General features: G+C 57.0%; 1 protein-coding gene across 1 annotated transcript; it reads left to right on the forward strand.

The window, feature by feature from the left end:
- The first annotated feature begins 217 nt into the window (after positions 1-217).
- On the forward strand, positions 218-27,705 carry PTDSS2 (phosphatidylserine synthase 2). Its single transcript, XM_060159526.1, has 12 exons — positions 218-435; positions 7,652-7,753; positions 15,027-15,109; positions 19,355-19,422; positions 24,913-25,047; positions 25,288-25,338; positions 26,103-26,216; positions 26,345-26,463; positions 26,833-26,947; positions 27,020-27,165; positions 27,258-27,443; positions 27,564-27,705. Exons 1-12 carry the CDS (start codon positions 254-256, stop codon positions 27,703-27,705), a joined length of 1,443 nt encoding a protein of 480 aa, XP_060015509.1. The 5' UTR covers positions 218-253.
- Positions 27,706-27,942: the final 237 nt, after the last annotated feature.

Consider the following 27,942-nt stretch of genomic DNA (forward strand, 5'->3'; position numbering starts at 1 on the left):
CCCTCCCAGCAAGCACTGCCTCTAACGCACGACATTGGGGACTACGAATCCCAGCATGCCTCGCGCCCAGGCGCTCGGACTACAGGTCCCACAATGCACCGCCCGCCCTTTTCTTGCCGCCCCCCGCCTCTGCTCTCTGGAGACCCTGCGGAGCGAGCGCCGCGACCCTTTCCCGGCGCTCTTCGCGCGGTCTCGCGGTGACTCTGGTGCGTGGGGTCAAGGCGCGGGGCAGAGCTGCTGGGGTCGGGGCGTCATGCGGAGGGGTGAGCGCAAGGGTGCCGAGGGGCCGCGGCCGGGGTCCCCTGTGCCCGTGGGCAAGGCCTCGCTGGAGGAGCCGCTGGACGGCGCGGCCGCGGGCCGAGCGAGCGGGCCGGCCGCTGGCCGCCGCAGCACCGAGTCAGAGGTCTACGACGACGGCACCAACACCTTCTTCTGGTGAGGGACGGTGGTTCGCTTCAGTGCCGGCTGGGGTCGCGAGGGGCGTGGCCACGTCGTGTGGGTTGGGGGTGCCCGCAGGACCCCGGGACCGGCCCCTTGCTGCTGCAGCCCCGACCCGGCCTCCCCGGTGGTCCAGCCCCTCATCTCTGCCCCCTGCCCCCTATCCTGGGAGGACTTGGCTCCGAAGTCACCTCAGAAAGGCTTTTCCTGCCCTCCCTGTCCGCAGTCCCCCTCTGCCCTCCGTCGTGATCCCTTTCGCTGACGGTGCTGATGCCGTGTGAAATGATCGTCTCCTTCCCCGGCACGTGGCGGTAATATGGACACCTTACTCCGCGCCAGGAGCTGAGCGAACGAGTGTAGAGGAAGGCTCTTCCTCTCTTTAGTGGCTCCTCGCCAGGCCAGCCCTTTGACCCCTGTGCATTTCGGTCCCGGCCAAGCCTCGGGATCAGGCTGCCCTCTAGTCTACCTTCGCGGGGGTCAGGGAGGGAGGGGCCGCCAGGAGCAGAGTTGGAAGGGTTCATGATGTTGCTTTAGGCCGAGTTGGGCACTTCTGCGTTTGAGGGTCCAGGAAAGCAGTCTTGGACCAACAGGTCCCAGGTGTGGCTCGTGCACCTGGTGGCTCAGTGACCTTGGGCTACCCTTCGCCAGTCTGAGCTTCTCTTTCCTTGCTTCTTAGAGGCACAAACCCCATACGCTAGAAAGTGTGCTTCTTGAGAGGAGGGCTGTGGCCGTTCCATGCTGTTCAGTTCACGGCCACCTAAAGTTGTATCCCGTGGTAGGCCCTGGGGACATTTGTGGCTTTGGTGCCAAGAGAGCTCATGGGAGAGACAGACGTGTAGGCAGCAAGGATGCCATGTGGAAGCAGCTCCTCAGAGAGGGAGCCTGGGACCGCAGAGAAAATGCGATCAGGAAAGGAGGAGAGCCTGATGGAGCCACTGGACAGTCGGCGAGGTGCCACACAGCTGGAAACCTCAGGGGAGGTGCACGTGGGGCCACTGGTGTCTTGCTTGTATCTGACTCGGGAGAGACAGGGAAGCGGATGTGGTGGGGGAGGCATTCCTGCATCTAGCGAGGTCGGGATCTTCCCTGTGGGTGTGGGCAGCTGCTGGGGGTGGCCACCCAGCCCTGCTCTGGGAAGATACTGTGCTCCAGTGGCCTGGAGCCAGGGGGAGGGGGAGAGGGGTGGGGTGCCCTCCTCGGCGGGGCTGTGGCCCCAGAGCTAGAGACATTCTGTGAGTGGACCAGGCGTCTCCTGCTCTGGGGACAGGGCCCCTTCAGACTTCAGGACAGAGAGCACCGTCCTCCGACAGCCTGGCTGGGGACCCCAGGAGGGAGACTGAGGTTCTGGAGTGGTGGCCAGGCTTGCTTTCCTTTCCCATTCATTCAGTGCATATTTTGGGGGTGCCAGTTGCTGTTCTAGGGGATACAACAGAGAACTAAACAAGAAACTTAGGTTCTGGCGCAAGACTGGAGCCTCAGAAGGCTCAGCATGTTGGCCAAGGGGGTGCTGAGCGGTGCTCACAGAAGCCAGAGGGTAACGAGGGCACGTGCGGGTTTCTTTAGAAGCACAGGGCAGCGGCCCGCGGGTCCCTGCCCACGGGGACACAGAAAGGCCTGCCGTAGCTGCGCTCACTTGTGGGGAGGCCTGATGGAGCCAGGAGGGCGTGCCGCGGGGCTGCCAGTTCCGGGTACCGGCCTCCTGGGCGGGTGTCTGCAGCCTCTGCACCGCAGGTGTGTGGGCTGCTGGCGTGTGTGGTTGTTGCTGCGTCCCGGGCCTCTGCCCTCACCTGTGCAGGGGAAGAAGCTTCACGTTTCCTCAAGGCAGGTAACCAGATGCTCACCTGGCGAGAATGACTTATTTTTACTTGTAGGGCCCAGCCACTTACCTTTTTCTGAGTCTCTCATCATTGACTTGCTGTGCTGGGATTTTAAGAACTCTTTATTTTGAGTTTTAGGGAGTTTTATTAATGGATGTTACCAAAAAATTAACCTAAAGACTAAAAAGTATGTATTTGTGGAAACGACTGTATGTTCCAAAATTATTTGAAAGAACTCTTGCATGTTCAAAACCTTGTTTTTACAGTTTTCATTTCCAAAAGGAGCTTGGGCTTCTTGGGGGCCATGTATGAGGATTGTGAGTTTCTTTGTCATTATTTGTCAGCCACAGAGTATGGAATTAGGATTCAGCTGTGGAGCCCAAGGCTGGGCTGCCCCAAACTGGACCTCGGGGAAGGGGCAAGAGGACCGCTGGGGTCTGCGGTGGCACAGACACCACCTCTTCTGCCAGTCGTGGTTGTCTTTATCGGGGAACACCTGGTGGAAACGTTCAGGACGGCAGACACAGTGCAAAGATGCGGCAGCTCAGTTTGTCTGAAAATTGTCTGGACGCTCTCGGAGACCCAGTGCCCCGACGGGTGCCTCTGGACGTAGCCACCTATAGGTGGAAGATAGGTGAATCGCCGTTGGGTCACCACGCTTCGAGTCAGGGGCAAGATGGATGGCTGTGACATTCTGGAAATGCTCACTGCATGCTCACATCTTACAGCATTGAGCGTTTGGTGAGCGCGGGCTCTGCTGTCAGCAACACGTCTCACAGTAGCTGTGAGGATCTGCGGGGTAGATCTTAGACGCCCCACGTACCTCAGTCAGTGTGTGTTGGGGTTTGCCAGCTTCGCCCACATCAGGGCAGCATGACTTGCCAGCTGGTGCCTTTTTGGTCCTGCTGGTCAGCAGGCCAGGAGGGTCGGTGGCCCCAGGTGCCTCTCGCAGGCCTGGGACAGGCCTTCTGGTCTTGACGTTACCTGGCCAAGCCGCCGCTGTGCACTCAGTCTCGCAGCCACATCTTTGTACCTTCTCTGATTGGTTTGGCAGGCTGCCTCCCTGCCCGCTCGGCCTATGAGTATGGTCACCTCTAGACAGGGGCTGACAACTGGGTATTTTCCGCTCGCCGTGGCAGGGAGCCTGCTGTCTTCATGCCCTCACCCTGGCCCAGTGGCTGGAGTCACAGGATTTACGACCCATCTCTCCCTGTGCCTGGATCCCCACGTCATCTGTTAGTCACTCAACCAAACGGTGCATTTGTCTTCCTGGGCACCGGGAACTAGGAGCAAGGGGTCGTTGCCCAGCTCTGGCATCCGAGAGGGACATGGGATCTTCCCTGCTGTCCTGCGCCACCAACCTGTTGTTTTTATCACATCTCTGTGGCCACAGTGAACATGCAGAGCTTTTCCAGCCCAGCATCGTCGCGTTGCCACATCAGGTCCATCTCAATCCGTCTGGCCTCTCCCCTTGGGCTCTGGTGGTCCCCGTCACACAGTGTTCGTGAGGACAGTACCTGATCTGCCCAGCCTTCCCATCTCAGCGGCTCCGTCTTGCTTCCTGGCCACCTAGTTTCCTTCTAGTCTCACTTCCCTTCCGTCTGGAGACCTTCCTGGAGCGAGTGATTCTTTTAGAGCAGGTCTGCCGGCACCGGATTCTCTACTTCTTCCTCCATCCATGAATGTTTAGTTCACCTTCGTTTCTCAAGGGTGTTTTTGCTGTACGTGGGATCCTGGTTTAGCATTTCTTTTCTTTCGCTGCTTTACAAATTTTGTCCCACTTCCTCTGGCCTCCGTGGTTTCTGAGGCGAAATCGGAGCTCAGACTTGGTGTTTGAGCTGAAGAGAAGCCTGGTGAGGAGTCTGTGCTGTGGCGGCTGAAAGCAGGGGCCTTTGGGACCAATTCTCCCATCCTGATTTCTGACTTTATGCCTGTTTTTTGCTTTTTTCCTCTGGAAATGCTCACCAGGGTAGGCGTGACTCTGCCTCTTGGGGCAGGCAGTGGGCATTCTGGAGCTCAGGGGACCGGGCCTGCCTGCCGGCCTGCCTGCCAAGGGTGCTGTCCCGTGGCTCCGCCCACGGCCCGCCAGGCACGTCTACACAGGCCTGGAGCTGAACCCCGCCGGCCCTGAGCGGTTCTGCTCAGTCACGCTCGGCCGGCTTGGGCTCCACGTCCCGTCCAGCACGTCAGCTGTACCTTCTGGGCAGATCCAGACCAACCACTCCCAGCATCTCCTGCCCGCCCTGGAGGGTCGCGAGGCAGCCCCGTCTGCTCTGGGCTCTGCAGCGGCTCTTGCCCCACCGACGTGAGTCCGGGCCTCCCAGGGCGGGACCCCCTCCTCCAGCCATGGTGGCCCCTCAGCCCTTTGCTCTCGCGTTGCTGGCCTGGACCTGCGTCCCCAGGTGTCCTGCGTGAGGCCCTCCCTAATTCTGCACCCCACCCCACCCCGCTTCGTTGACTCCATACCCAGCCCTCTGTGTGTCTTGCTGTGTTGGAACGACAGCTCAGGGAGACAGGATTGGGGTTTGTTGGCACCTGGTAGCTGCTCTGCGCCGCTTAGTGTCTGTGTCACTTAGGCCCACTGGCCCTGGGTCTCATCACCTCACGGCGAGGGTTTATGAGGTGATACAGGTGTGCTAGAGGCATCCTGAGCAGGGCTCAGACCCCAGACCCTCACCACCGAGCTGCGTGACCCTGACATTGCCGTTTATAGCTCTGACCAGCCTGAGGGGCCAAGGTGACAGAGAGGCCCATGACTTACCGTTGTCACCCTCATAATCCAGATGCCCTCGGTCCCTGGTGGGTTCTCAGTGACTCTTGTTCTCCCTGCTAAAATCTGATGTCCCCTCTGGGGTGGGAAGGGTGGGCCATGTCCTAGACCCAGGAGAGGCAGCTGAGTCCCTCTGTGTGTAGGTGTTGGCTAATGTCCAGCAGAGGATCAGTTTCTAGGTCACCACATCCAGAGAACCTTAGGAGTGAAGGTCTAAGGTAGGACCTTATACCGTAGTCTGTGTGCTGTAGTTATTCCACAGATCTCTCGGGCACTGAAATGTTTACTATACAGAGTTCAGCTGAAAGGCTGAGATTTTCCTGAAGTTCCCTCATGGCCTAGGACTCAAATGTGAATATGTTAACATTGAATTTTATGAAAATAGTTAAAATAGGAGTTTTTTTCACTTCCAATAGTTTTAAATGCCAGTATTGTGAAATATGGCAAAAGAATGTGCTCTCTGCTTTCTTTACTTGCAGCTAACTTATCTGAACATGACTGTTTTTGTTTTCACAAAGAAAATAAAATTTAAGTGAAGGGCGTAACACCTGAATAGATGGAGAGATACTCATTGTCTTGTGGATGGGGAACTCTCATCTAGTTGTGACTCATCGGTTCTTCCAGGGCTAATTTATAAATTCAGTTCAGGGCTTCCCTGGTGGCGCAGTGGTTGCGAGTCCGCCTGCCGATGCAGGGGACGCGGGTTCGTGCCCCGGTCTGGGAGGATCCCATGTGCCGCGGAGAGGCTGGGCCCGTGAGCCATGGCCGCTGAGCCTGCGTGTCCGGAGCCTGTGCTCTGCAGCGGGAGAGGCCACAACAGTGAGAGGCCCGCGTGCCGCCAAAAAAAAAAAAAAAAAAAAAAATTCAGTGCAGTTCCAATTAGAATCCTACTAGAATTATTTGTGGCAGCTGTCAGACTGATGTCACAGTTAAGATGGGAGAGTAAATATGCAAGAATAATCGGGATGGAGAAGAGGGCTGGTCTGCCGGACGTTGGGATGGGCTCTAGCTATGGTCCAGGGCTCTAGCGCCAGCCTAATCTCATGCAGCCCCACTCTTGCTTTTTAGAAAATTACTTGAATCAAGGTACGATTGCTTTCCATGACACACACCCACTTGAGGGTCCGTATCCACACTCCAGCGCCTTACACATGGTGCCCACCACCGGGGTAGGGATGCAGGACATTCCACCATCTTGGAAGCTGCTGCCCTAGCACCTCCCCCGCCAATCTGCCATCCATGCTCTATCGCCACCTCTTGTGAGTCTTGTCGGTGGAAACAGCAGGTTGCTTTCATGCCTGGCTGTCAGCATGGGGTTAACGTCCACGTCCACGTCTTTGAATGGACATATGCTTTCAATTTTCACAAGTAAACACTTGGAAGGAATGGCTGGCTTGGGTGATAGACTCTGTTTAACTTTGGGAGAAACTGGGAGGCTTTTTCAAAGCGGCTGCACCCTTTTGCAGCCCCACCTGGAACGTGTGTGTTGGTGGCGCCGCGTCCTCGCGAGGACCCTTCCTCGAAGGCACTCGTGCCGTCCGTGATCCCGTCCCAGGGGCAGGCGCTGCTGACGGCCATGCTGCGTGTCTGCTCCCACGACGACCAGGGATGCTGCACATCTTTTCGTGTGGTATTGGCCATTTGTTGATCTTTTTCTTTGACATGTGTGTTCAGTCTTTCGTTCGTGTTTCGGGAGATCGTCTTTATCGTTGAGCTGTAAGAGCTCTCTGTGTGTTCTGGGTACAAAGGCCTTTGTCGGGTGTACGTGGCGTCAGTGTTTTCTCCTGGCTGGTGGCTGGCTTTTTCGTTTCTTCACGGCGTGTTTCACGGAGTTTTGACAGGAGGCCAGTACTGGGCTCCATGCTTTTCGTGTGTTTGTTCACTCGTCTTCAGGGTGCCCTTCAAGGCTGGAGGTGCCCTCGTTTAGAAATGCAGGGCTGCATCGTCTCTCCACGGACACAGAAGCTGGGCCTCTTGCCCCTCTGCAGGCAGTTGTTCAGCGCAGAGGGGCCCGGGCGGGTATGTGACTGGGCGGCGTGCGGTCTGGTGCTGGACTTGTCGTGGGCCCTGGTTCCAGGAGAGGCCTCCCGCTGCCTGCCGAGCGCCGCCCCTTTCCCACATCGGGGCTCTGGAGGCCCAGCCAGGGTGGGCAGGCGGAAGCGGGGAGCCCATGTCTCAACCCCACCGGGCAGCCATCTCTCTGCCCGGTCTTCTGGGCCGGCGGCCGTGGCTGGCCCGCGCCCTTCTTGCTCCGGCCCTGGGGCCTCTCTCTGCCGCCAGTGCTCCGCTGTCATCCCGGCGAATCTCTCAGCCATGGTCACTTCATGAGTCACGAGGTTGGTCTCGGGGCGATCTTGCTCGGTGCCCGGAGCCCACTTACGGCCGCCTGGTCCCTCTGAAGCAGAGCCACCTGCCCGGGACGCCTCGAGCCAACGCGCCGTCCACTCTCCCCGCCCGAACGGGCCGCCGCGCCGGCACAGCACCGTCTGGGAGTCACGCAGCCGTAGCTGGCGCTCGGGGGATTTTGAGCTGGAGGTCGAGGGCCGAGCTCGCTCCTCTGGCGGCCCGTGGCTCCGCGGTCCCACGCGTGCTTTCCGTGCACCGACGCGGGCTGTTTGCGTTGCAGGCGGGCCCACACCCTGAGCGTGCTCTTCATCCTCACCTGCGTGCTGGGCTACGTGACACTGCTGGAAGAGACACCGCGGGACACGGCCTACAACACCAAGAGGTACCGGCCCGGCCCAGCCTCGCTCCACGCGGCTGGCGGGGTCTCTGAGTGCTGTGTGCGCTTTCAGCCCCTCTTCTGCCCGTCCCCATCCCTGGGATCGACAGCACGGCTCCCGTGGGACCCCCTGCTCATGCTGCATTTGCGCGCGAGAAACCAGAAGGTGCTGTGGCGGCTCCAGGGAGGGGTCTGAAGGGGTTCAGGTCAGTTCCGATGGGGCGGCTTCCCCACACATCCCACCCTCAGTACCCCAGGCCCCACCTGAGTGTGCCGCAGGTCAGCTCAGTTCTGACACCATCCCAGGCAGTGCCAGGCCCCACGGTCCCGGGCTCGGTCCGGCCAGACTTCATCCCCTCCCCACTTAGACCCCAGTCGCAAGAGCGGTCGTCACCTGACGGGCTGTAAACCATAGGTTCCCACCGCCTCCTCCTTGGGTGCAATTAATTTGCTAGGGCGGCTCAAAGAACTCAGAGAAGCATTTTCCTTATTTATTATCAAAGGTTTTTTCATAGAAAGATGGAGGAACAGCTAGATGGGAGAGATGCGTAGGGCAAGGTGTGGGGATGGGACGCAGAGCGTCCACGCGGTCACCAGCCTGGGGGCTCTGAACCCCCGTGCTGCTGGGGTTTAGGGAGGCCCTCCTCACATGGCGTGATTGATTAAATCACTGGCCACTGGTGATTGACTTAATCTTTACCCCTTCCCAGGGGTCTGGGGGTAGGACGGAGAGTTCCAGACCAGCCCTCCAGTCCTCTGCTTGGCCCCCTGGCAACCAGCTCCCATCCGGAGGTGGGGTCCAAAAGTCACCTCGTTAACATAACAAAAGATACCTTTGTAGCCCTCAGCGCTTGGGCAGTACCAGGGGTTTTAGGAGCTCTGGCCTGAAACAGATGAAGACCAAATACGCATTTCTTGCTCTAAATCACAATCTCACAGTGACCGTGAATTTGAGTGGCTGGGCTTTCTGTGAGGCCAGGGGTGGTGCCCACCAGCTAGCACCATTCTTCTACACTCTGTTGACTAGAAGACTTTTTGAAACTTTTAAACTGGCTTTAGGAGTCTGGTGGGCCATCTCCTCCTGCAGGGCAGGAAGTGGGTAGACTGTCTTTCCAGCATTATCTCCAGAAATAGACCAGCTGGTAGGTTTGTGTCCTTTGCCTGAATCCCATGGATTCCGGAGCCAGTCTCAGACGCGCGTGGGGAAGACTAGCTGGTTTCAGAACTCGTTTCTGTGCACTTTCTACGCTGGACGGACTCACCCCTCCCTCTCTGGTGCTATGAAGCCCCTGTTGCTGTTCTGATCCTGGGGCCCAGGCTCCACCTGCTGTGGTGGGACAGCTAGAGGAGGCCAGGCAGGGACAGAGGTGGAGGGCGGCATCCGGAGCCCAGAGGTGGCAGGAGACCATTGGTCAGCTTTGGGTGGTGGGCTGGGCTCGTACACCTTCACCCTTGGGGTCCAACCCTCCGCCTGGACTGTGGTGTAGACGCCTGGGTCCAGGACACCAGGAGGTGTGTGTTACCCTCCCCTGTAAGGCGCAGGCCTCCCGCCTGGGCTGCCCAGCCCTCCTCAGCCCCGTGTGATCACACCACAGGCCTGGCAGCAGGGGTCGTGGAGCCCAGAGCAGAGGAGGGAGCTGGGCTGCTCTTTGGGCCCCTCTGGGTGGGTCTCTGAGGGGGACGCTGGGCCTGTGGACCTGGAGACGGAGCCCCACGTCTGCCTCAAGGGGGTTTCCAGCTGGAACCTGGCCTTTCCTGTGCATTTGTTTGCCAGCACGTGGTTATGGAGGGTTTGCAGCGTCTGCTGGGCACAGCCAGGCAGGGAGGATCAAAAAGGTAGAGCTTGGTCACACTGAAGAGGTGTCCTCACGTGGCTGTGAAGTTGGGCTAGAGATGAGCAGTTGGGACGTCACAGGGCAAGACCAGTCACAAGGACGAGCGGGCCCCACCCCCAGCAAGAGTGGGCCCAGCAGCGTGTCCCGGGATGCCTCCTGAGGCAGGGGCCCAGGCGAGTCACAAAGCCTTGCTGCCCTGGGCCCTGCCCTGCGCCCAGGGGCCCAGGGGCTCAGACCCCCAACGTCGAGGGGGCTTGTTGGCCTCATCCGGGACAGCAGCTGTGGAGCCGGGTGGGTGCTTCCCCACCTCTTCTTCCTGCACTGGTCTTTCTCCTGAGCTGTTTCTGCCCGAGCGAGGTTGGCACAGTGAGCCCAGAAGGTGCCACCGAGAGGGCCACCTGGGTCCCCTCCGTGGGGTCCCCTGTGTGATTTCATTGAAGGCGGGGCCGGGGGAAGGCAGGGGCACAGAGGAGCTGCCCTCCTGGCCCTGTACAGCTGCTGGCGGTGCCTGGAGCCTACTTCTAGGAGCCTACTTCTAGGAGCCTGGAGCCCCGCCCTCACCTGTCTGAGGCTCTGCGGCTTCTTCCAGGGACAGTCACATACGCGTGTGGGTTCATTTCTGCTGAGTCCACTCTCACCCCCGTGGACCCCAGAGGGGCCCACAGCCTGCCCCCCGCGTCAGCACATCTGCCTGGGCTGTGATGAGGTCCCCCCGGTCTCGGGAGGCCGCTGGGGCTGCTGATTTTTATTATGTCAGAGCTTTTGATGCTCTCAGGGGAAGGTTTTGTATATGTAAAATACTTCCCAAAGGTTACAGCTTTTTTTTTAATTTAATATTTACGTTGTTAAAAATCTAGAAAATTGGTTCGTTTCCCTTAAGCTTTCAATTTCACCTTGTGTGTCATTGTGGATCTAACAAGTTCTGTCACTTTAAGGGAGTAGATTTTTCTTCCTAGGCCAACTTTATTGTTGTGTCATTTAATATAACATGCACGTAATTAAAACGTATGGCTTATCTACGTGCCACAACTAGGTGGAGGTACGCGCTGAGTTTCCTCTGAGGGCCGCGGTTAGTCTGCCCTGCTGGCCACAGGCTACCACCGATCTGTCCCCACAGGCCCTTCTTGCCTGTTGTACAGTGTCATCCAGCATGCGCCCTTGTGTCTGGCCCCTCCCACTCGGCATGATGGTTTTGTGACACCCACATTGCCGTGTCTGTCAGCGGTCATCCTGGTCCATTGCCAAGGGGTGGTCCACCGTGTGGACACGCCACAGTTCCTTGATCCATTGTTGGTGACATTGGGATGTTTACATATATATACACATGTGCATGTGTAAATAAGTCAATACATGTACAATATAAACATATTTTGCATATTTGTAATGTGTAGAAATATAATACATTCACAGTACTGAAGCACAGAGGCAGAGGCCTGACCGTAAAGCTGTGCAGTGGTGGTCAGGACAGTGGTGCTGGCAGAGGCTGGACAAGTAGAGAGCCCAGAAGTAGCCCCATGCAAAGAGGAGCAAAGGCAAGTCAGCGGAGAAAGGAGAATTTTCAACAAAATAATCTAGATACAGACCTTACACTTTTCACAATAATGAATTCGAAATGGATTATAGACCTAAATAGAAAATAGAAAACTATAAAACTTGAAGAAAACGTGGGAGAAAATCTGGTGACCTTGAGTTTGATGATGCCTTTTTTTTTCTTTGGCCTCGCCGTGACGCATGTGGGATCTTAGTTCCCTGACCAGGGATCAAACCCGCGCTCCCTGCAGTGGAAGTGTGGAGTCTTAACCAGTAGACCTAACCACTGGACCGCCAGGGAAGTCCCAATGACTTTTTAGATAGAACACCAAAAGCATGATGCATAGAAGAAAAAACTGATAAGTCGGACTTGATTAAAATTAAAAACTTCTGCTCTGCAAAACATAACAAAGAAAAGACAAGCCACAGGCTGGTGGGAAATGTTTGCCAAATACGCGTCTGATGAAGTATTGTGTTCACTGTGCAGAGAGCTCTTGAAGCTCAGCGGGAGGAAAACCAGCAGCACAGTTCCAAGCCGGGCAGAAGGTCTGGACGGACACCAAAGAGGACACAAGTGCGTGAAAGGACGCGCTCAGCGCCATGCATCAGCTTGGAGACCCCACTACACACCTGCTCAAGTGGCCAGGATTGAAAACACGGCAACAGCGGGCGCTGGCGAGGACTGAGCAACAGGAACTCTCATCCATCACCGGCAGGAACATGAATGGGGCAGCCGCTTTGGAAGACGGTTGGAGACTCCCTCAGAGAACTAAACAGAATCCAGCAGCTGTGCGCCTTGGTATTTACCCAGAGGAGCTGAAAACTTAAGTCCACACCCAAACAGGGACGTTTGTAGCGGCTTTGTTCACAATCACCAAAACTCGGAAGCCACCGAAATGTCCTTAGTGGGTGAATGGGTAAACAAACTGGTACCTTCATGCAATGGAATATCATTAAGTAATAAACAGAAAAGAGCTATCAAGCCATGGAGACAGAGACGAAGCTTAAATGCATATTGTTGAGGGAAAGAAGCCAGCCTGAAAAGGCTACATACTGTATGAGTCCAACGCTGTGACATTCTGGAAAAGGCAAAAACTATGTGATGGTAAGAAGATCAGTGGTTTCCGGGGCAGGGGGAGAATGAATGGATGGAGTGTGAGATTTTTTTAGGCTCTTGAAACTGTTCTGTTGATATTGTAATGGTGAATGCAGGACGCTGTGTGTTTGTCAAAACCCATAGGACTGAACAACACAAAGAGTAAACCTAAGTATGCAAATTTTAAAAATCATTTAGGGGCTTCCCTGGTGGTGCAGTGGTTAAGAATCCTTCTGCCAATGCAGGGGACACGGGTTTGAGCCCTGGTCCGGGAAGATCCCACATGCCACGGAGCAACTAAGCCCGTGCGCCACAACTTCTGAGCCTGCGCTCTAGAGCCCGCGAGCCACAACTACTGAAGCCCGCGCGCCTAGAACTCGTGCCCTGCAGCAAGAGAAGCCACTGCAATGAGAAGCCCACGCACCACAATGAAGAGTAGCCCCCACTCGCCGCAACTAGAGAAAGCGTTCGTGCAGCAACGAAGACCCAACGCAGCCAAAAATAAATAAATTAAAAAAAAAAAAAAGTCGTTTAAGAGGTGGAGGACCCCAGGAAGGAATGCAGACTGTGACAGGAGAACCTACAAAAGGTGCTGACCTGAGTCACTTTGGAAACGAGTGGGGTCTGTAGGCCTGAAGGCAAGGGACGTGCACACAGCACTGGGCTCTCGTGGTGAAGTTGTTTCCCGTGGGGCATGAGTCAACAGCCGTGTCCCTGCTGTACACGTGCGCTGGGATTGAACAGGAAAGTACACGGATGGTGGGGGCCGGGATTCTCACCCCGGAGGAGTGGGAGGTTACAGGCGACCAAGGGGAGAATGATCTTGGATAACAGATGCTGGTTGGAGACGTCAGTGAGAACTCACGTTCGTTTAATGTAGAGACAGGTGGTTACACACAGGAATATTTGTAACGTGTGTGTATGCAAGGTTGGCACACACGTATCTTGTTGCTCTGTCAGCCGAGAGGGCCCAGAGGCAAGGAGTACACGGGCCCCAGATCTTGGTTCCTAAGAGCATTCGTTCTCCAGCAAAGGAACCAGGCTCCCTGGACAAATGGCCGATTCCAGGGCTGCGACAGGGAACCCCCAAGATGGGCCTGGAGCGTCTTCTAGCACCAGAAAGGAGGGAGGTGCTCAGAAACAAGAATACAAACCTCCACAAAGATGGGGCATGTCAAAGCAGTACAGGAGCCGAATGAAAGCTCCTTGTGGCCAAAGCTGGAACAGTGTGAGCACCGATATCAATCAAGTATTGAATTATAACCCAGCGTGTAACGTAGGCACCCACAACTCTGGGCTGATGTAGGAAATGACCGAACACATTAGTGAATCGGGGAGCAGAGACAAACCTCCTGCACAGAAGGTTTCCCATCAGGTTGCGGAGCTGCTCCCTGCCAGCTGTGCGGGGCGGGGGGGGGGGGCTCCCTCCCGAAGGCGAGGTGTGGAGGGGACCCGACAGACACACCTCTGCCTGGGGGTCAGGGTCGGCACCAACAATCAGAATCGTGTTGATGGTGTGTACCCTTGATATGATGTGAAGATGGTCCTTAACATCTGTGATCTCACTTCCAAAAATCCTACAGCCCTGATCTAATCATAAACAGCCCTGATCTAATAAAAAAGGCAGCCTTCATTAAGGGGCATTCCACAAAATACCTGGCCGGTGTTCCTCAAAACTGTCCAGGTCATCAGAACAGGGCCAGTCTGAGAACCTGCCACAGGCCAGAGGAGCCTAAGGAGACTTGAGGACTGTCATGTGGAGCCCTGGATGGGGTCCTGGAATAGGAAAAGGACTTTAGGTAGAAAGTAAAGAAATCTGAAAGAAAAAACTGTGGACTTCAGTTACTGGATCAGTCTTGGTTCACTGACTGTGACAGCTGTCCCACGCTCACGGAGTGTGGGACATTCTGTACTGTCTTTGTAACTTTTCTGTTCTAAAATTAAAAGATTATTTTAAAGTGTAATTTATTTGCTTTCCTCTAAAAGTCCTTCTGGGTGACAGATTTTCCCACATCATTCCCTTTGGGGCAGGAGGGTGTCTAGCGGCCCTTTCACCAGACCCTGGAAGGGTGACCGTTGCCCCCAGGGCAGCCTCACCTGCACCCCACCCCACCGCTGAGTGCCAGGGACAGGGCTTTGCATCCTCAGACCTGCTTCTGGGGACGGCGGCCTCAGGCGTCCCGTGAGAAGTGCGTCCGTGCACGGCAGCTTCATGTGCAGTCACCCAGGCCTGCGAACGCAAGACTGTGAACCCTTGTGGCGTGACAGTCCCCCATGGGCGGGGTGAGCTGGGCCCGCCTTGCTCCTCTGTCGTGGGCAGGGGTGCCATGTGTGTCTGCGTGGCTTTCACTCTGTTTCCTGGTGGGTTCCTGCTGGGACTGGATACGGTGGCCCCACAGGACGAAAGAGCTACTAGCGGGGCCCCAGCCTTGTTGGAGTGGGAAACCATTTGATCCTAATAATACCTTTCCATCTTAGGGCTTTAGTGAGCTCTGAATCATCCTGTATGGAATTTTAGGGGCTTTTTGTTTGTGTGTTTTTAATGTGCCACACGTCTTAGTGACGTGGCTCTTGACGGTACACGTGACACAGCCCAGTGGCAGGGCCTTCTCCCCGGGTTGGTGCTGCCTCTGGGGCCAGGGCAGCAGTGCTGGGCCGCCAGCCTCTCTGCGGCCGAGCCTCTGCTCTGCCCTAACCGGGGGTCAGGGGCCGTCCCCGTGGTGGGCGCCCGGGGGTCCCTCCCACCTCCCGCCGGGGAGGAGCCGACCCGGAGCTTGGCGCTTCCGCACACTGAGGGCTGTTTGTTCTTTATTTGCAGAGGTATTGTGGCCAGTATTTTGGTTTTCTTATGTTTTGGAGTCACACAAGCTAAAGACGGGCCATTTTCCAGACCTCATCCAGGTAACTTGCCATTTCTTTCTCGGTGTGTGCCCGTGTGGCCGTGCTGTTCTGAGGGTCACTCTGTGTCTGTGCTGCTGCGTGTGAGTGTCCCGTCCCCCCTGGGGCCCCTCCCGGCTGGCCGGCTTCACCGCCACCTCGAAGCCCCTCCTCTTTGGGCGCTAGCCCCCGGGGACCCGCCCCCGCCCCCACTCCTCCCCTGTCCCTGCCCTCTCTGTGCTAGTCAGAGGGGTCTCCCTGCAGGCGGAGGCGCCCGGGGCAGTCCAGTGCTCTTGGTGTGGCCTCGAGCTGGTGGTTGTGCCCCCCCGCTGTTGGGAGGCTCACAGGGCGCCATCCGCAGCCACCCCACCCACCCCGGAGTCGTGGGGCCTTCTGGCAACCCCTGGGACATCCCCTCACAGCTGGAGGGGCTCCAGCCTGTCCGGGCTCCAGCCTCCCCGAGGGGCCGGCTCCGGGGCAGGGGTGGTGAGTTTTCCTGAAGGGTCTCAATTTAGTAACGAGTTTCTATCTTATTAAGGGTGTGTATTTATCATAGAAAATTTGGAAAATACATAAAGTATTTTTAAATAAAGTATTTTTAAATATTTAAAATAAGGAAAATAACCACCGTTAAGATTTAATGAGTGTGTATGCGTGTATACGTACACAGGTGTAAAAACAAGAAGTTGGCATCATACTGTATGTGTGGTTTTGTATCATGCAGTATTCACCTCAGGCTTAACACATGCATACCCTTGTTAATTTTTCATTTGAGAACTGGACTTTTGATGGCTCCTTGTTTATCATCATTTGAATGTACTACCGTTGACTTAACCAGTCCTGTATGATCGTATACTTGGGGGTTTCCAATTTCGTGGCAATACACCAGGCTGTAGTGAATTTCCACATGTACACTTTTGTGTACCTGTCTGATTATCCATGGGACCAAAGGTCCAGGGGGCGTAGCAGATGAAGGGCATGAGCATTTGGGGCTCCTGATGGGTGCTACCCAGTTGCCCCCTAGAAGGGGCGTATCTGTTCAGGGGCCAGCGAGCCAGGGGTTGTGAGCGAGGCCCCCGGGGGCTCTGCCCCCTCAATGCCTGGTGGGGACGTTGGTGCTGGGTGAAGCCTGTATGGTCCCTGCCCCCGGGGCAGCGTGAGCTTCCTGAGCCGAAGGGCACGGCCCCCACTGGGGGTTGGGGAGGGGCTGCAGGACCTTCTCCACCGTCTCCACTGGTGTGGGCCCGTCCAATCTTGCCTCAGAAGGGCGTGGACTCTTAACCAGAGCAACGGAAAAGTGAGCTGAAGTGTCAGAACCACCAGAGTCACAGTGAGAAACCAGGTGTGTTCAGTGCTCGTCCGACAGACTTGGAAGGGAGAACAGGAGCTGCCGGAAGCTCCCCAGAGGCTGTCGGTGGGTGGGGGCGCAGCGAAGTTCTCGTGGGCACCCGGCCCTGGACGAGCCGCGAGCAGGACAGACAGGGCCCTGCCCGTGTCATCCCGGGGCTTCAGCTTCAGGAAAGCTCCACGTGCGGCTCTGAGCGGTGTGAGTGTCAGGCCGGCTGCCCCTCTGGAGCGGGCAGTGCCGCAGTTTCCGAGCTGACGTTCTGAGCGTGGCTCTGCCTTTCCTGAGTTTGGTTGCTGTGCGCACACCCTGTTTCTCTGCCAGTCTCGGCTTAGTTCACGGGGGGACCTGCCCCAGAGCACCGTCCAGGTGGCTTGTTCACCTGGTAGTTGGCAGGAGGTCCTCAGCCTCTCAAATCAGGTTACGTGTGCACACTGGCAGGAACGGACTCCACAAAGGAGGCGCTCTGGGGTCTCTGCGTGCCTCCCGCCCTCCTCTGGGCCCGGCTCAGGTAGCCACAGGGGGAGCAGACAGCCGACCTGTGTGGGGCGTTGCTTTATTTGCAAACGAGTTGGCTGCAGCTCCAGCTGGGGCTGCCACTAAAGAGGCCCCCTTGCCCTCGTGAGCGGCTCCCTGCAGAAGCTGGAGTAGACGAGGACGTTGCAGGTGCTGCTGAGGTGGCCGGAGCTGCTGCTCGGGAAGAAGATACGAGTGCGGGTCTGGGAGCAGGGCAGCCCGTGCTCAGGAGCCTCCGGGGTGGCTGGCGGAGAGCCGTAGCTGCAGCAGGGTGTGGGGACCCTGGCCGTGGGGAGGGGCGAGGACCCGCTGGCCACTTGGGGGCGGCAGGCCTGGGTCCTGGTGGGCTCTGCGGGGTTCTAGTGGTGGGGAGTCTGAGCAGAGTGGGGGTGGCTGGGGCAGGGACAGCGCAGCCTTCATGGGAGGAGGCGGCCGTCCCCGCACCTGGGCAGCCACACTCGGCCGCCCCAAGTCCCTGCTCCACAGCCCTCGACCTGCTGCTGCAGCCTTGAACCAGGGAGAATTTTCCAGGTTTTTCCTGTCTTCAAGGGCACGAAGAATAAGCCTGTCACCTCGGCTGTTTACGTCCGTTGTCTCGGAACACGTTAGCCCACCTTCCCCAGAACTCAGCCACGTTTGTATTTCCTGCCCGTGCGAGGCTGGATTCTCGTCAGTCTCCGGGGCGCTTTTTCCCCCGGCAGGCGGGTTAGGCCCAAGGCCTGAGGGTGCCGGGCTGGCCCCGGAGCCTGGCGCGTGTGCAGTCCTCACCCTCTTCTGGCATAACAGGCCCCGCACCCCTGCCTCTCACCTGCCCGGCTGCCTGTGCCCTGCGTCCGCACTGAAGCGGGGGCGGGAGAGCACGTGGTGCTGTCACAGATCCTGAAATAGCTGTGGAAGAGCCGTGGCCAAGCCGTGTGTCTCCAGTTTGTGAGCATGGCTTGTTTTTTTAATTCAAGGTGAAGTAGCTTTTAAAAGTAGGCTGGTGGTTTATTTTTTCTTTGCAGACATAAGCATAGGGTAAGCAGATATCTTATTATTTATTTTATTATTTATTTATTTGTTTTTTAGCTGCGTTGGGTCTTCGTTGCTGCGCACGGGCTTTCTCTAGTTGTGGCGAGCGGGGGCTACTCTTCGTTGCGGCACGCGGGCTTCTCGTTGCGGAGCACGGGCTCTAGGCGCACAGGCTTCAGTAGTTGTGGTCCGTGGGCTTCAGTAGTTGCAGCACGTGGGCTCGGTATTTGTGGCACGTGGGCTCTGGGGCAGGTGGGCTTCAGTAGTTGTGGCTTGCAGGCTCTAGAGCGCAGCCTCAGTAGTTGTGGCGCACGGGCTTAGTTGCTCTGCGGCATGTGGGATCTTCCCGGACCAGGGATCCAACCCATGTCCCCTGCATCGGCAGGCAGATTCTTTACCACTGCGCCACCAGGGAAGTGCCCTTAGGCATTTATTAAACAGGATTCTGAAGATTCTTGGAAGATAGAAGTTACCGTTGGCTTTTAGGACAGTTCTAGACCTTCCCCTTCCTGTTATCTCATCCCCCAGGGACTTGAGAGTATAGAAAGCAGATGGTGAGAGAGAGGAGTCCCGGCCAGTGAGAGGGGTTCTGAGGGACATGTTCGTTCTTTTTTCCACCTTTATTGAGATAGGATTGACACGTAACATAAGTTTAAGGTGTACCGTGTGATGATTTGATACATGGGTATTGCATACTCCAGTATGGTTAGTTAACCCCTCTGTCATCTCATGTAATCTCAACTTTTTGTGTGTGTGTGTGTGTGTGTGGTGAGAACATCTAAGATCAACTCTCTCAGCAACTTTAAAGTATATAATATAGAACCGCCAAGTGTAGTCACCGGAGGGACAGAAGTGCTGATTGAAACTTAAGACAGTTTCCTAAAACAAATTGGCATCCCAGGAATTCAGAGATGGTTTAATGTTGGGAAATGCGTTAATTTCATTCATCACATTAACACTAAAGAAAAAAATTGATCCTCGTAAATGCAGAAGAATAAAGTTTTGTACGCATTCCTGATAGAAACACAACATACTGGAATTAAAAGGCTCTCTTAACGTGACGAAAGGTATCCACCAAAACCCTGCAAACTTACTTGATGGAGGTTAGAAGCATACCTAGGAAACACAAGACAAGGATGTTTGCTGTCACTGCTCGAATCTGGTGGTTTGCGGGCCTTCTGTGCTGCGGGAAAGATTAGGGACGGGAATGGAAGGGAAGGAAGGAAGACCAGTCAGAGAGAAACTGTGCTCAGCCCTGAGTTAGAGCTTGCTTCTGAAGTCTCTCCCAGGGACCTGAGGGCCCCGAGCAGAGGCCGCGCGCGGGAGCTGTGTGGGGCGGGGCCGCGGGCCGCAGGGCGGCGCCCCCTGATGCCGCTGTGTTCTCCGTGTCTGTACAGCCTACTGGAGGTTTTGGCTCTGCGTCAGTGTGGTCTACGAGCTGGTGCTCATCTTTATACTCTTCCAGGTAAGCGGGTCTCTTGGTTGGGTGAACTGTGAAAGTGGAGGTGGCACAGAACGCTCTGCGTATCAGCCCCCAGGGCTCTGGTAGGAGGCTGGACCCCACCCGAAGGGGGCAGGGGCTGTAGGGGTGGGAAGGCGCCAGCCATCGCCTGCGGCAGGGTCTCCGTTCTCAGCGGGCCTGGACCTCTGGGCGCAGCTGCCGCGTGGCCGGGGGACGATGGGTTCAGACGTGGACGCCTGGCGGGCGCTCCAGATCCGACCGGGGCTGAGCCCCTCGCAGGGGGCGCCCCTGACCCCGCAGCACAGGCGCTCTGAGTGGGCAGTGGGCCCGGGCCCAGTCGCCATGGGCCTCGCTTCTGGTTTTGCGGGTGACCGGCTGTGGCTTCGTGTGCTTTTCTCCCTCTGTCACACGTTCTGCAAGGGGGTTGGGGTGGAGGTTGGAAACTTAGCTCCTCAGTAAGTCTTGGATCAGGATTTGTTGCCGCTAACATCTGTCTGACTGATACTCCTGTTCTGCTGGACTTATGGAGCTCGCCTTTGAGGGTGGTCTTCAGTATTCACATCTCAAAACAGTCAGCGATAGCTGAGTGATTGAGCGTCGCGTGGGAAGGTTTGCATTTCGGGTAGGCGTGCAGGGCTGGGAGCTGTAACACCTGTTTGTGTTTGTGTGGACACCACAGTTAGGCACAGAGCCCCAGCCCCCCTCGGGTGCCACCTCCGTGGCCCTGGCCTCGCACTGGCCTTGCAGCCGCCATCTGTCCCTGAGTCACCGCCATTTGTCTCTTGGAAAGTCTCGTGTGAGTGGAGTTGTGCAGAGCGTGGCCTTCACTGCCTCTGAAACTCAACCAAGCCGTGCGCACCTACAGCCGGTCCTCTTTATCGTGGATGGGGTTCCTGGTGGAGGGACCGCCATCTGTCCATTCACTGGGGTTGTGTCTGGTTTGGGGCAGATGTGCGTGGAGCTGCTCTGAGCCTCAGGTACAGGCTCTTGTGTGGACCTGAGCTTTCATTTCTTGAGGGTGAACACTCTGGAGGGACTCCTGCGTCATAGGTTAGGTGTCTCACGCCCAGGGCAGCTGTGTCGCGCCAGCACCCTCTCTCATCCTTGGCAGTACTTGCCATCACCAGGGTCTTGTATTTTAGCCGGTGTCTCATGGATTTCATTGCATTTCTGGAGTGGCTGACGATGTTGACCAACCTCTCCTGCATATATGAGCCATGAAACAAACATCCTCCTCGGTGAAGTGTTTATTTTTTGCCCTTTTTAAAAATCGGGTGGTTTGTTTTTGTAGTGTTGAGTTATGACAGCTTTTTATTTAGTGCTGGTTACAAGGTCCTTTGCTGGATGTGCTGGGCCTTCGTTCTTTAGCAGTGGCGGTCCTTATGTCTCTTCTTTTTGTGTTTTTGACGTCATATCTAAGACTTCTTTGTCCAACACCAATTTATTAAGATTTTCTCCTATACTTCCTTTTAAAACCTACCTGCTTTTATATTTTACACTGAGATTGCTTATTCATGTTGAATTTCTTTTTACATTTTGTTTTGGAACGAGTGTAGATTCACAGGAAGTTGTGAACAGATTGTACAGGTCGGTCCTGTGTTGCTTCACCCAGGCCCTCAGTATTTTGCACAAATGTAGGACAGTATGTGTACCTGAAACTAGCATAATATTGTAAGTCAACTATACTTTAATTTAAAGTATACATATATATATATAAAAGACAGTATCAAACCAGGAAATTGATATCAATGCACTCCACAGAGTTTGTCACAGTTCAGTTTGACATGCATGTGTGCACACACACATGTGTATGTAGAATACTGTGCAGTTTTTTTGGTTTTATTGCAGTGTATTTAATTAAAAGTATTTTTTAACTACAGTAAAAAACATAACATAAAATTTACCGTCTCAGCCATCTCTAGGCGCACAGGGCGGGGCACGAAGCACATTCACATGGTCGTGTTACCTTCCCCACCATCATCCCCAGAACGTTCCGTCTTCCCGAACGGACGCTCTGTCCCCATGAACACTCACTCCCCTCCCCTCCCCCAACCCTGGGCCCCACCGTCTACTTTTCTGTCTCTGTGGATGTGACTCCTCCAGGGACCCCTAGGGAGTGGAATCAGACAGGATTAGTCCTTCTGTGACTGGATTATTTCACTGAGTGTGATGTCCTGAAGGTTCACCCTGTGTAGCCTGTGTCACAAGTTCCTTCCTTTTTAAGGCTGAGTAATGTTCCATTGTGTGTTTAAACCACATTTTGTGTATCCAATCAAATGGATGGACACTTGGGTTGCCTCCACCTGTGAACGTGGGTGTGCGAGTATCTGTTCCAGTCCCTGCTTTCCATTCCTTTGAGGACATGCCTACAAGTGGGATTGCTGAGTAACTGTTTAACCTTTAGAGGAGCGCCAGACTATTCTGCACAGCGGCTGTACTCATTTTACAGTCCCTCCAACAGTGCCCAGGCTTCCAATTTCTCCATATTCTCACCAACACTTGTTATTTTCCTTTTTGGGGGGGCGGGGTGGTGAAGTGGTAAAATATCTCGTGGTTTTCCTTCTTTTTTTAAAAAAATAAATTTATTTATTTCTGGCTGCGTTGGGTCTTTGTTGCTGCGCACAGGCTTTCTCTGGTTGTGGCGAGCAGGGGCTACTCTTCATTGCGGTGCGCGGGCTTCTCATTGCCGTGGCTTCTCTTGCTGCGGAGCACGGGCTGTAGGTGCACAGGCTCAGTATCTGTGGCACGTGGGCTCAGTAGTTGTGGCGCACAGGCTTAGTTGCTCCGCAGCATGTGGGATCCTCCCGGACCAGGGCTCAAACCTGTGTCCCCCGCGTTGGCAGGCGGATTCCTAACCGCTGCACCACCAGGGGAGCCCCTGATGTGGTTTTGATTTGCATTTTCCTATCTTCTCATGTGCTTGTTGGATGTTTGTATGTCTTTTTGGGAGATCAGCTTTTGTTCTGGTTGATTTTTTTAAATGGTTCATGTTTTGTTTTATTTATTTAAAATAAACTTCTTATTTTAAGACACATTTACAGGATTGTGAAGTTAGTGCAGAGAGTTTCTTCACCCAGGGTCTCCTGTTATGAACATCTTACACTAATATGACGCATTTGTTACAGTTAATCATTATTAACTAAAACCCACACTTCCTCTCAGGTTTTCCCCTCCTCTGCAGCACAGGACCCTCCCCTCACGTGGGTCTTTCATTTCTCTCAGCAACATTGTGTGGTTTTCGGAGTGTATGTTTGCACTTCCTTTGTTAAGTGTATTCCTGAGTATCTCACTCTTTCTGATGCTGTCCTGAGTGGGACCGTCTTGATTTCGTGTTGGTCTGCTGGTCACTGGCATCTGGACACGCAGCCTGCTTGCTCTGTCGGTCTGGGTCCTCTGTGCCTACTCACTCGTTCCCACAGCTCTGCTGCTGTTCGGGGGGTTCCTGAGGGGGTCTCTGTGCAGGAATAGGGGGAGTTCACTTCTTCCTTTCCAACCTGAGTGTCTGTCTGTCCGTCCCTGGCCTCACACTGTCCCCCACTTCTTAGCGGGGAGCCCTCAGCCCTCACCAGATGCCCCTTGTCAATGGAGGAAGTTCCACTCTTCCTAATTTGTTGAGTGTTTTTTTCATGAGAGGGTATTAGATTTTGTTGGTTGGATGCTTTTCTGCATGAAATGAGATGATCACGTGGTTTTTTTCCCTTTATTAACGTGACGTTTTGTGTTGATTCATTTTCTCATCTTGAACCAGCTTAGCATTCCTGGGATGAAGCCCGCTTGGCCGTGGTGTGTGGCCTTCTGTATACGCTGCTGGATTCACTTTGCTGGTATTCTGTTGAGGATTGTTGCATCCATGTTCATAAGAGACACTGCCTGTAGTTTGCCTGGAATGTCTTTTTCTGATTTTGGTATCAGGGTTGCTGGGGGTTTGTCTGGTGTTTCTGTCGTGATTTGACACATGATTCTGACCTTCGGTGCTGACCCCGACCCCCTGGCAGAGGTGTGTCTGTCGGGTCCCCTCCACGCCTCGCCCTCGGGAGGGAGGCCCCCTGCGGAGTGCGCGGAGGCAGCTCCGTAATCCGATGGGAAACCTTCTGTGTGGGAGGTTTGTCTCTTCTCTCTGACTCACTGACGTGTTCGGTCATTTCTTACATCAGCGCAGACTCGTGGGTAGGTATCTACGTTATCCTTTGGGTTACAATTCAGTACTTGATTTGTTGCTCCCACTGTTCCAGCCTCGGCTGCTGGGAGCTTTCCCATACCCCACCTACGTGGGTTCTTGGTGTTTCGTTTTGGGTTTCTGAGCACCTCCCTCCTTTCTGTGCTAGAAGACATTCCAAGCCCATCTTGGAATCTGCCATTTCTCCAGGGAGCCTGGTTCCTTTATTGGAGAATGAATGCTCTTAGGAACCAAGATGTGGGCTCTCTCGGCCAGCAGCGCGGAGCCCTGTGGGTCCTGACCAGTGAGTCTGCAGACATAAATGGCCGGTTCTGGGAGGCCCCCCTGCCCAGGCTGCTGTCCTCTCCCAGAGCCATGTCACGAGGGGTCAGTCGGCCTCCCTGGCCTTTGCTGGAGTGGAAGTTCATGGTCTGGCCCTCTGGGCTTGGGTGACAAGCTCTCAGCTGGGACCGCAGCTGACTTCCTTGGGTCACGTCAGCCCTCAGATGCCCTGAGACAGAGACTCGTTACAGTGCTGTTTTCCGCTTCTCTGAGGGTTGAGTGTCCAGGGATCTGAGCCCCTACTGACCTGGCTCCGGAGCAGAGCCCGTGGGGCCATCCTGACTCAGGAACACAGCGGTGTCGCCCTCAGATCCCGTGTGACCAGGGCACACGTGGCGGGGAGGGTTCAGTTGTTCGTGGTGTCACCTCAGTCATGTGACAAGATGCAGGTCTGAGTGTCATCTGTCCACACACCCCACGGACCGCGTCTCGTCACCCCAGCCTAGAGCCTCTTCCCCGCTGTGCCCTTTCGCTGGTACTCGGGGCAGGAGCGAGGGGACAGGGTCCTGATGACGGGTGTCCCAGGGTGCCTCCTGTGGACCAAAGGCCCCAGCTGGCAGCCAGCGGGGGCCTGAAGGGAGGAATGGGGGGGGTCCTCTTCTGCCAGGGTGTGCCCCCAAAGCCCACTTTGTGCCGAGGCTGGAGGGCTGTTTGGCTAACGCTGGCGTCTGGGAGAGGCTGTCCGGGCGCCGCCTGGAGAAGTGTGTCCCACTGTGCTGTTCCTCGGTGTGGGGTCTGGACCCCGAACCGGACGTAGGGAGGAGAGGTGGGGAGACTGGTGATCTGAGCACCTTCCCACGGGAGGTGCCCCTGCGACGCCACGTGGTGTTGTCCTGGGGTCCCATGGGGGCGTGAGGACATCCTCGGACTTGGCACATCCCCGCTCTGCCCGGCTGAAGTGGGGGCGATGCCGAGACAGTGCTTCCCCTCGCGGTTGGTGGGTGCTGTCTGCGCACCCCAAACCCGGCCCCACTGACATGCTGCCGCCCTTGCAGACCGTCCAGGACGGCCGCCAGTTTCTGAAGTATGTAGACCCCAGGTTGGGGGTCCCGCTGCCGGAGAGGGACTACGGGGGAAACTGCCTCATCTATGATGCCGACAACAAGACTGACCCCTTCCACAATGTCTGGGTAGGTGCCCGGAGGGGGACGGCCAGCCTCATGACATGGGGGCCCCACCACCTCCCACGCGGGAAGCTCGGCGCTGCCCCAGGCATGGATGCTTCTGGGACCCGAGTCACTCTGGACTGGATGGGATGAGGGTACCAGGGGCCATGCCGCCCACACGCGGGGATGCCTCTGGCTGCGGCGGGGCCCCTTCCCAGCTCACGATGGTGGACCGAGCGTGAGGCCTGCCTCTGTGCCCCACAGGACAAGCTGGATGGCTTTGTGCCCGCACACTTCATCGGCTGGTACCTGAAGGTAGGCACCTCCTCGTTGGGCGGGGTACCTGGTTTCGGAGCCGCCCTGAACTCTGGGCCATTTTCCAGCCGTGCGGTGGGTTGCGGCCGCGGTGCAGGACAGGCGGGCTGCCGAGCTGGGGGGGTGCCTGACCCAACCTTGCGTGTCCTGGGCGTTGCGGTGGCCGCTGGAGAGCAAAGGGGAGAGACCCACGGGGGGCCCCCGGCCCCCATCCCACCCAGCCCTGGGCATCCTCAGGCCTGGACACACGAGTCGTCGACATACCTGCAAGTTGCCTCAAAGTCTTTTTTTTTTTTTAATAAATTTATTTATTTAATTTATTTATTTTTGGCTGCGTTGGGTCTTCGTTGCTGCACGCGGGCTTCCTCTAGTTGCGGCGAGCGGGGGCTGCTCTTCGTTGCGGTGCGCGGGCTTCTCGTTGCGGTGGCTTCTCTCGTTGCGGAGCACGGGCTCTAGGCGCGCGGGCTCAGTAGTTGTGGCTCGCGGGCTCTAGAGCGCAGGCTCAGTAGCTGTGGCGCACGGGCTTAGCCGCTCCGCGGCATGTGGGATCCTCCCGGACCAGGGCTCGAACCCGGGTCCCCTGCAGCGGCGGGCGGGCTCTCAGCCGCTGCGCCCCCAGGGGAGCCCGATAAGTCTTAACTTGGGGCGGCTGGAGCCACAGCTGCCCTGCCGCCGTGCCCCGCCTGAGGGCAGTGGGGCGGGGGTAGGGGCGGGCTGTCCTTGGGGGATCCCGCCCTGGGGGCTGACGTCCTGGCGGCCCGCAGACCCTGATGATCCGTGACTGGTGGATGTGCACGATCGTGAGCGTGATGTTTGAGTTCCTGGAGTACAGCCTGGAGCATCAGCTGCCCAACTTCAGCGAGTGCTGGTGGGACCACGTAAGTGCCGCCCGCTGCGTCCCGGCCACAGCGGGGGGCGGCGGGCGGCACGGGGTCCCCTCAGCCAGGGCCGTGCGACCTGGGGGCCTGTGGCACCCACCTCCCTCCCACCTGGCTCCCGCCCCCAGTGGATCATGGACGTGCTCGTCTGCAACGGGCTGGGCATCTACTGCGGCATGAAGACTCTCGAGTGGCTGTCCCTAAAGACGTACAAGTGGCAGGGCCTCTGGAACATTCCGACCTACAAGTACGTCTAGAGAGCAGCCCTGCTCCGCACAGGCCTTGACCCCAGTGTGGGGCCTGCAGGCCCGCCCCCCCCGCGAGGTCCTTTCGTGAGGTGCTACAGGCGAGGATCTTGCCTCTGTAAACTCCACCGAGGATGTGACCCTGGGTGCTGCCCTCGTGGCGGCCGGGACGTCAGCCCGTCCCCATCCAGCCGGCTCCTCTTACTCCCTGCTGGCCCGTCTCGGGATCGTCCCTTCCCAGCCGCCTCCCTCTGTGAAGAAGTAGAGAAACAGTCCAGGAAAAGACCTGGGGGGCCGGGGGGTGGGTGGCGCGGGCCGGGGTCGAGTGTGCCTGGTGGGCGTTGCCCTGGGCTGACGGGCCGCGGTTCCAGGGGCAAAATGAAGAGGATCGTCTTCCAGTTCACGCCCTACAGCTGGGTCCGCTTCGAGTGGAAGCCAGCCTCCAGCCTGCGCCGCTGGCTGGCCGTGTGCGGCATCATCCTGGTGGTAAGGCCTGTGGCCTCCTGCATGCCCCTGCCCTCCCCGCCCCGGGCGCCCTCCACCCTCCTCTGCCCCCAGTTTCTCTTGGCAGAGCTGAACACCTTCTACCTGAAGTTTGTGCTGTGGATGCCCCCCGAGCACTACCTGGTCCTCCTGCGGCTAGTCTTCTTTGTCAACGTGGGCGGCGTGGCCATGCGGGAGATCTACGACTTCATGGACGACCCGTGAGGGCCAGGGTGGGGCCTGGGCCGTGGAGGGGGGGGGCGCGGGGCGGGGCGCTCTCGAGCCTCACCCCTGCACCCGCCTCCCTCTGCAGGAAGCTCCACAAGAAGCTGGGCCAGCAGGCCTGGCTGGTGGCGGCCATCACCGTCACGGAGCTGCTCATCGTGGTGAAGTACGACCCGCACACGCTCACGCTGTCCCTGCCCTTCTACATCGCCCAGTGCTGGACGCTCGGCTCCGTGCTCGCCCTCACCTGGACCGTCTGGCGCTTCTTCCTGCGGTGAGCGCCGTGGCCCCGGTGGTCCTGCCTGCCCACCCCAGGCTCTGAGCTCCCCTGCGGGGCAGTGTCCGGGGACCTCCGTGGGCCAGCCAGTGGTGACGCAGCCCCCGCTGTCCCCAGGGACATCACCCTGAGGTACAAGGAGACACGGCGGCAGAAGCAGCAGGGCAGGGACGACCAGGGCAGGGCGGACGGCGGCGTGGACGGGCGCCCACCAGGGCCCGACGAGGCCGAGAGGGCGGGGGCGCCAGCGCCGCACTGACGCCGTGGCGGGGCCTGCGGAGCCCGGGCCCGCGCCCTCCGCCCCCCGCGGTTCCCGCCAGGAGCCTTCCAGCAGGCCTCAGCCCTCAAGGTCTATCTCCCTTTCCTCCCGCGTGCGCGGTGGGGTGGGGCGCGCGCGCGTGTGTGGTGTGTGCACACGTGTCGGTGCGCGCGTGTGTGCACGTGTGCTCCTGAGGCCCTGGGGCTCGCCCTGGGCCAGCTGGTCCCCCTTCTGTGC

This window comes from Lagenorhynchus albirostris, chromosome 9 (assembly GCF_949774975.1).
Source record: "Lagenorhynchus albirostris chromosome 9, mLagAlb1.1, whole genome shotgun sequence".
In the NCBI taxonomy this organism is placed as follows: domain Eukaryota; kingdom Metazoa; phylum Chordata; class Mammalia; order Artiodactyla; family Delphinidae; genus Lagenorhynchus; species Lagenorhynchus albirostris.

Bases quoted from the DNA above. Each gene is read 5' to 3' on its own strand.
- PTDSS2 (XM_060159526.1), top strand. From the start codon at position 254: ATGCGGAGGGGTGAGCGCAAGGGTGCCGAGGGGCCGCGGCCGGGGTCC. The intron at 27,166-27,257 runs GTGAGGGCCAGG...CTCCCTCTGCAG, and splicing joins TACGACTTCATGGACGACCC to GAAGCTCCACAAGAAGCTGG. The intron at 27,444-27,563 runs GTGAGCGCCGTG...CGCTGTCCCCAG, and splicing joins GTCTGGCGCTTCTTCCTGCG to GGACATCACCCTGAGGTACA.